This window comes from Pectinophora gossypiella, chromosome 10, assembly GCF_024362695.1.
Source record: "Pectinophora gossypiella chromosome 10, ilPecGoss1.1, whole genome shotgun sequence".
NCBI classification, from domain to species: domain Eukaryota; kingdom Metazoa; phylum Arthropoda; class Insecta; order Lepidoptera; family Gelechiidae; genus Pectinophora; species Pectinophora gossypiella.
In genome coordinates, this window is record NC_065413.1 from 7,266,932 (window position 1) to 7,275,824 (window position 8,893).

Here is an 8,893-nt window from a genome sequence, read left to right on the forward strand (position 1 = left end):
TAAATTAAACTAGTCAAAAAGCGATACGTTACATACTTTCTACTGAATTCAATATAGCTGTTCGTAGAACACGTTGAGTAAACGATTCATTGGGAACGATTTACAAGCGATTCGCACTTTTACTGCTGAGTAAAATGTTTTTAATTGCTTAGGAAACGACCTATGTATTGGGCAATTAATCCTTTGTATACAACCTTTCGGCAGCAGTAAACGTTATCGTAAACTACGGGAAATGTTCCACCTGTTAAAGAAAAAATGCAAGTAGGTAAGTATAATGAGAAATTACGAGAGATGAAAGAAGATCTTAGTACAACAAATAGGGCAAAGCCAATATTGATGACGTACTACTACATAGGCCGAATTTTATTTATGTTTGTTTTCCAAGATAAAGATTGAAACAAAATATGAAAATGCGTAGTGTTTTAATAATGCTGTCGGTCTTGGCAATGTACAAATTATTCTTATCAATAATGAGTTATACGAATTAGTTTCAAAGTCAGTACAAAAATTTATTTCACAACTGTAATCAATCTTTCGAGATGAATGAAAATTCGTTAAATTGAAACGCTAAACTCACTACACACAATAAATAGGTTAAGTTAAAATTGTATAAGGATATCAAATATTATGTTAAAAATATGTACAAAACAAAATTGATACCAAATTATACTATATCACAGTCACTATAAAGATGAAACCTACACTAGGAATAATGCAGTCTATGTAACACGTTCACAATAACTACAATCTTAGAATTCTTCAATTACCATACCACCACAGTCCGAATAAGAAATAAAAAACTTACAGTAGTCATCGAGATCAGTATTTTGGTGGTATAACATGCAAGAACCGTACACAGTTTTTTTTTTACATATTTACAAACCACTAAAATTAGTATTGCTTTGATTACGTACTAGTGATATTTATGGCGATGATTTGTCAACAAGACAAAATTAAAATTAACTTCTGTATGAATGACCTGAACAACCTGAAGTCCCTGAGTGATTGGTAAACGCGTGCATATCCCGATACGGCGAATCTCTGTTGACAATAAATATTTCATCAAACTCTAATACATTTCTTTAAATATTACTCCAGAATTTGACTTTGTACAAACCTTTCATAAGGAGGTGGCGGAAGAATGTCACATAAGTTCATTCGGCAATTTTGCTCACTCCTTCCTCCGCTAGAATATCTTGTATCTTGTGTCCCATGTCTAAAACTGTTTTCCCTGCCTAGCCAATGCCACTGTGGGTAATCATACTCCACTTCAGCTACTGCCCAATCTTTATTACCGTCGTGGTGACTGGACGATCTAGAAGCATTCGTTTTACAAGACGGGCATTCTTCAATAGACATTTCTTGTATTTCATCAATTTCGTTTCCGCATTTGGTCATTTCACTATAATCTTTAGTTAAGGTTGAACTGCTGCTTCGACAACAAGTGGAACAGTCCTCATTAGAAAATTGATTGCTTTCATTGTATGATCTGACCATACTGTCGTCATAAGAGCCAGGACTTACAGCACATTTCATACAAGAATCTTCGGCATCAGTTTGATCCTGCAATTTCAAACACTTATTAATTTAATAGATAATCGACTTTCTTCTATAGACTGATTTAGATTAATACGGAACTATGCTTACTTGATAATTTAATTCAGTATAAATGGCACTGGATGCGTAGGGTTCGGGAGCTAGTCTCCTTTGCTCTTCTTGAGGCATTGCGGTCATTGAACTCGGATGTTGTGGAAGACTATATTCTGCCTCCATAGCCATGGTACCTACAGAATGGCCACCTGCAAAGTATACCGTGTTAATAACATAAGCTTTAAATCAAATTAGCAAGACTTTCTGACTCTGTCACTTACCATGGATAAGAGTTTGGTGGCAGTTTAAAATTTCTATTCTAGGTTCGTTAGCGCCTTCAAACATAGGCCTTTCGCGTAGCCACACGGCTTCCTTTCCTAACAAACATTGCTGAGCATTGGCAATAGCCGACCCTGAAAACAAATATTCTTGTTTTATTTTCTGCACTTCGCTTTGCAAATACGTGCACTGGTACGTACTGGTAGGTATGTGAATATAAGATCTTCTCACCAGTTGTGTTTTGACTACTTTTCCTTTGCTTTGAGTGTCGTCGCTTTATATAGAAAGTAACTCCTCCAACAACTAAAACTAATAGAAGTAGCGTTGCGCATAGCGCTACGAGCCAAGTTTCTTGGAACATTGACAATATTGCTTTGTCTGTTGCTGGTTCCGTTCTGAAATAAATTATATCGTTTATAGAACATGCCAAAAAAGTTTTTCAAGGCTAGAGAGTGAGTGTTGAAAAACTTACTGTACATAGTGTCTCTGCGTGTGTGTGGGCAGCATGTGTATGTGCGCGGGTGCGCTGAAGGGTCCGTGTCCTCGGCGCGTGACTGCGGCAGCGCGGGCGCTGTAGCGGCCGCCCGCACGCAGCGAGCTGGCGGCAGCGGCGCGCGTGCGCGGGCCCAGCGACATCTGACCCACCACGCGACCGACGTTACCACCACCCACCCGAACCTCGATCTGAAATAACAACTAAATCTGAAGATCAACCGTGCAGAATAAATAGACTCCATAATCTCTAAAAAGGACTAACCAAATAACCAGACAGTTCACCATTCCAAGTATGCACAGGAGGTGGGTCCCAGCGAATCCAAGCCGACGTCGCATTTATCACTCCCGCCGAAACGCTTTGTGGCGGCGCTGATGGAACTAAAACATACGGACACTTGAATAATAGGGGTTTATTTGAATAAGCAAAATAGCTGTTTGAAATTTAAAATGAAATAAGTTTGTGAATAATGGAGTAACTTTCGAAGTTTACTTACTATCTTCCTCAGTGAATCCGGACTTCAAATTTGAAGGTTTTCCAAGTAATAATTTATAGAATGGCATAAGAAATACGTCATATTGAGCATACGGCATTAAACCTGTCAAGACATGGCTCGATGATCCGCTATTGTGTACTGTGGTCATCGTAAAATTTTCAAGTTTCGTAAGTTCTGCTAGGCTGTCTACCGAAACATTGGTACTTTGTGTATTCTGTGATTCCAATGCATGCGGTTTGTTTATCGAAGTTCCATTAAACCAAATCTTTACTCCTTCTAAATACTCATTGTAATCAGTCATGACCTGGAATTATTTTATAATTAGAACACACGCGTACTAATTGGTTTTATGAATACTTGCAGTACTATAAAAATGTGGTTAACTTACGTCCCAGACTATTTTAATCGTAGTAGCAGATATTCCTTCAACTCTTCTTAAAGTAAGAACATCCTGTTGTAAGTAACGCCGAGCTTGGACTAGTTCATATTGTGTCATTGGTGGGTGGTTCTGTGGCTTATTCAATTCTGGATACGGAGATGATGAGTCAGGATCATCTTTGAAGGAATTGGCTTCCCTCTTTAGCACCTTGAATAAATTCGCACATACACATGACGGAATAAGTTCATATGGTAGGTATGTACAGTACCTATACGAAATATTAATAAATAAAGTAAATTTACCTGTAATGTGACTGTATGAAGAGCACTCCCCGCAGCACTAACAGCGACACAAGACAATCTACCGGCGTATTGTGTTGTAACTCTATCTAAATATAGAGACCCATGTTGATTCGCTTTTGGAAATACCAATTCCTATGAAATTGAAAATAATTTTATTATTATAAAGATCTTACGTCTCTAGGAGGTAGAATTAAGGACTAATTAAATTTTACCTGAGATCCTTCCATGGTCCAAAATATAATTGGTTTCGGAGAGCCTTCCGCTTCGCAAGGGAACGATACGGCTTCCCCTTCCCATGCCGTTTGGTCTGAAGGCACTCTTGTGAAATGAGGTAGCGCTGTAAAGATATCACCCTTAGTCGCTGTTACTTACATCATTTGCATAAAATTTTACTGTCATAATAATGGAGATTGTGCTTACAATGTATAGTAAGGATAGCACTTGCAACGCTAGAGCCCGCCTGGCTTTCAGCTCGGCAGGTATAAAGGCCCGCATCTGTTGGCGCTACACGATCAATTCTCAACGACCCTCTCCGTACTATTGCATAGGGCGATAACGATCCGTTGTCACGGGACCAAGTTACTGACACATCTGATTCTGGTGATGCCTAAAAAGTTACGGAAATTTTAATGATACTATTTTCAGAAAATTTTGTAAGTATTTTGAAAAAAAAATCTTAGGTTGGCTACATACTTGACAATGGAATTCGATGTTTTGTCCCAACAACGCAGTTATGTTATTAGGTTTCACAAGAAAATGTGGTCTACGTAACACGAGCAACGTGGCAGGACGAGATTGTCTCTCGCCCGCCGCGTTTGATGCCACGCATCGATACACACCACTATCTGTCGGAAGACTTTCTAGGATTTTTAGATTACCATCTGTTATAGACATTCTGAAAATAAACATACATACTTAATAAAGAATGAATCCAAAAGAATGAAAATTCAATGATGAAAAATATCCTAAATATAATTCTCTAGATCAACCGTGCAATCAATCTATGAAATCCTAGGCTAATAAAGTATATAATAAAATTGATTAAGTCAATCAGAGAGTAATTATAGTGATTGATCTTACGTACCTCCCATTTACTTCTTCTACGTCTAAAGTATGGCCATCTTTAGTCCAATGGACAGATGGTTCAGGAACTCCTTTAGGCGTAGAACATTCAAACATGGCGGACTCGCCACTAGCTACTTTGACATCACGAGGTTCAGTTCTAAATTCGTCGCGGAGGACTGCAACAAAACCGATGGTTGAAACAAAAAGTTGTACTATTCTGTACCGGCTTGATGATACAAACATAATATGAAACTTACCGGCAATGGTGAGAGTAGCGTTCTTGCTAACCGCTTCTCCGGCGGAATTTCGCGCAACGCACCAATAAACTCCCTCATCACTCTCCTTTTTGCCTCGCATAACCCTAAAAAAGTTATCTAAGTCAGATACTAATATAAGTTTCTTACTCCTTAAGTTCGCAAGTCACTCGTCTCAACGAACAGGGGGGAAGGTGATTTATTTTCAAGAATTTATGAATGTCGTAAAACAAGACCTTTTTCGGAATTAAAAGTACCTTCGCCGCTGTTTGGTGGGGAAGTATATTTGGGACTGTCGAAAACAGAGTAAAAGTTCATAAAAAACTTTGTTGTGTAAAAGTGGATATTAAATTTTATTAGTAACAAAATTTGACGGGCGAAGTTTTACATGTTTTAGGAAAACCCACCTAAGGAAGAGAAGCCCATCCTCGAGTAGGACCCTGTGGGGATGATCGGTTGGGGCGAGTGGGGCGCCATCTTTGTACCACAAGATGGTTGGTTTGGGCTTGCCCTCAGCAACGCACCGTAAGGTCGCAGGTTCGCTCCTCCCAACTATTGTGTCAGCTGGATGTTCCTTTATCCGCGGCGCACGACTTTGAGCTTAATAAAAGCAAAACAAATCTTTAAAAAACTATTTTTAGACAACATTTACATAAACACAAAAACGGGCTGTCATTAATCACTAAATATAACCCGAAACAAATAACTTGATAAACTGGACTAAACGCTGCAACTTCATTAAGAAAATAATTGTGGTTATTAAGGTACCTATAAAAAATATACTTGTTTGCATAACCTGATTGTAAAAATAATCAAACCATGTAATTAATGTACGCGAACGGGCAAATCAATTAGGATATCACAATAAAAAGCTATTAGCTAACTATTAAAATCAATATACTTAAATATACATTACCGATAAAAGAGTTAACGTTTAATTTTAGTATCTTATAAGCGGCTTTAAAAAATAATGATCATGAAACGCGTACAGCTTTTACGGCGGCTTTTAATAAGCGTTTATCTGTTATCTTTCACTTACCTCTCGTCGAAAAAGGAAGAGTGAACAAAAGATGCAAAAGCACAGCACTCTTGAACTGGTTCCATGCACGTTTTGTTTTAATTGGTCCCGCGACCATGCTTAACACTGATTATACACTTTTAACACTTTACATTCATTCTACATAATTATTCTAGACTAGAAAAAAGAATTACTTTCACAGAGCATTTTTAGAGTTATTTTTTTGATAGTTTTAATCATGTTGTTGACGGTTTGAAGTGCGATAGTTTTAGTTCGGACATCGCGATGTATTCGAAGCGCAGTGCGACGCGGCCTATCCGCGCGACGTCGGAGGGGTGACTGCCCCCCACTATATATTGTCAATTCGCGCCGACTCAGTGGGGCTTTCCTGAGCTTTCCCTTTGCATTGAGTTGCAAAAAGTTCTTTAATTAATCCATCCATTTGTCGTGATCCTTTTTATTTCAGTCGAAGTTTTTTTTAGCTTTAAGTATAGTATTTTTCTTTTTGTAAAGTTTTAAGATGTATTTCAGCTCGCTGGATATCTTATATCGTCATTGTCAAGGCGTATACTTACAAACTTGCGAATACTTACTTAGATATACTTACAAAAAAAAACGGAAATGTGTTTTTTATTAATTACATTTCAGGTACAGGTACTCATTATTTTTACAGTTAAAATTTTCCGCCATCTTTTATCTCTATCGCCAGCCAAAGAATATCCTTCCATCAAATTTGTAGAGATTAGCTTTATCTACTAACAATTCGACACACGTGTCTCGGTGGGCGTCAATTGGGGTTCTGTGTGTATGCTCGTCACGTATAGCTGTCTAACTGTTCCGTGGCCAGTGACAACACAGGAATGACTAGATTAGATACACTAGTTGATTGGATTACCTACAGTTCGCTACCGTAAAATTATGCTAACAGGATTTTGTGGGTCTTTTTAGTCGATTATATGATTAGCGGAGATCTGTATCTTGAGATAGACATTTAGAAATCTTTTACCTAGATGACGTAATTAACAAGCTAAGTTATAAATATAAAATATAATTTGATGTTATCGAAATTCAAATTAATTTCTGTAGTTATCATTCATTCAAATGAATTCATGTAGATTTTGAGAATGCTCATTATGAGAGTCTTTATCATTCATTAGGCTTAACTTACCCTCACCAATTAGTTGCCAGATTTACCTCACCCCTCTGGGTCTAACTTTAGTCTTAAATGCTCATTAGCTGCTAAGGAGTAAGTGGGATGGCGCATGTGTGTCTGTCTTGCTCTTACTTACGCATAAGACAGCACACCGGCACATAGTTAAGAATGAGATTTTTATATATTATAGTGTTCGGGTTCCGAGAGACAACTTCATTAAAGAACCTCTTACTTGTGAAGTATATTCGGTTTCTATAATAATTTTGTACATGATGTTATTATAACAGCCTTCAATAACGGCCTCCGTGGTCCAGTGGTTGAGCGTTGGGCTCACGATCCAGAGGTCCCCGGTTCGAATCCCGGTGGGGACATATCACAAAAATCACTTTGTGATCCCTAGTTTGGTTAGGACATTACAGGCTGATCACCTGATTGTTCGAAAGTAAGATGATCCGTGGTTCGGAAGGCACGTTAAGCCGTCGGTCCCGGTTACTACTGTATGTAGTCGTTACGTGAGTCATGTCACGGGCCTTTGGCGGCTCAATAATAACCCTGACACCACGGTTGATGAGGTTGGTTATCCACCTCACAACCCACACGATAAGAAGAAGAAGCCTTCTATATAACGCTATCTAGCTAACGTTATTCCGGCACCCCTCGCCTCATCAGCCTCTACGTAATCAAGCTATCAGTTTGGGACAAAGCAGGTTTCCTTCATTAACTCTATTCTGCTGAAATATTCATTAACTACGTACTATCTATAGAGATTATTTCGGGATACAGCCAAGATGTAGGGTAATGTGGAGCTGTTCAATTAACTGGCTTATTGGAACGCATATTGAAAGGATGAGCTGGTTTGAAAGGCTATTTGTGTCAATTACAATTGAAATTGACCCTTTGATAACTTCATATAAGTACGTATAAGCTAATGTAGTTTGGTCTACACTCCGTGCATACTTATATTAAAGAATCTATAGTTAAGCAAGCCATTATTTCAAGGCATGTTTTAATTAATGTAATGGTTGATGAACAACGAAAATGTTGTCTGTGTCTGATCGCCCTCTACCTCCAACTCTCTAATATCAACAACTAATAGACAGCGCACGTGGCTTGGTTTATTAACACTGCTCCTTTTAGCCCCAGATTTTTCACGATTAATTTCTACAGCACCGTCACTCCCATTTGTTGGCAAACACCCTCAACGAAAACAGGAATTAGAGCTTAATCCCCTCTTAGGTATTGGTATCCAATTTCCTGCTTATTTATTAAGGGAACACTGTTTTTGTTTTTCTACTCGACTTTGTTTCTTGTTTCCAATTACTTTATTTTCTTAGTCAACAACCGTTTTCGTTTCTTTCAGTTCTAAGTATATTAAGCGAACGAAAGTAAAAAATCTTTACAGTGCCCGTTTTTATCGCATATTAAATTAGCTCTTATCGCTGATTTTACATTACTGGAGACGTATCAGCTTATTTATTTCGAAATCCTTTTCATTATTAATGTATCCTTTTTATCTGCTTCGCGCTTAATTGATTTGTCGCTTGAAGCCGAGTACTTGGACTTCTCAATTACGTGCGGACCCGTGTCGTATCGCGGACTGTCCAAGGTTTATTTATGGTCAGCGAATTGATTGAATTAGTAGCCCTTGAGGCGCTTGCCCGATACACGCCCGCTTCAGAATGAGAATTTATTTTGCTAGCACCCCGATCGTTTATTTTGCCGAGTTTTTATGATGGTTTAAATCCTCTTTTAGTGGTGCTTGACTATCAATAATGCATGTGGGGGATTGAGTGGTGACTTTCCGATTGTACTTCGTCTTTCTTCTTATCTCGATTCATGCTAAGTGTCATTTTTATTTTAAGAA

The 8,893-nt window shown here is 38.2% G+C and overlaps 1 protein-coding gene across 2 annotated transcripts; it reads right to left on the bottom strand.

Annotated features, from left to right (window-relative positions):
* Positions 1-405: 405 nt before the first annotated feature.
* On the bottom strand, positions 406-6,194 carry LOC126370458 (roundabout homolog 2-like). 2 transcript variants are annotated; one of them, XM_050015318.1, is made up of 17 exons: positions 5,898-6,194; positions 5,266-5,458; positions 4,862-4,965; positions 4,624-4,780; positions 4,233-4,434; positions 3,960-4,146; positions 3,752-3,876; positions 3,540-3,671; positions 3,247-3,444; positions 2,859-3,162; positions 2,627-2,742; positions 2,342-2,553; positions 2,101-2,264; positions 1,872-2,003; positions 1,648-1,799; positions 1,118-1,563; positions 406-1,041 (listed from the first exon to the last, which is right to left on the bottom strand). In XM_050015318.1, the coding sequence occupies exons 1-17, from the start codon at positions 5,992-5,994 to the stop codon at positions 960-962; spliced, it is 3,003 nt and encodes a 1,000-aa protein (XP_049871275.1). In that variant the 5' UTR covers positions 5,995-6,194; the 3' UTR covers positions 406-959. The 2 variants fall into 2 exon arrangements, with proteins under 2 accessions (XP_049871275.1, XP_049871274.1); XM_050015317.1 differs by having other exon boundaries at positions 1,118-1,578.
* Positions 6,195-8,893: the final 2,699 nt, after the last annotated feature.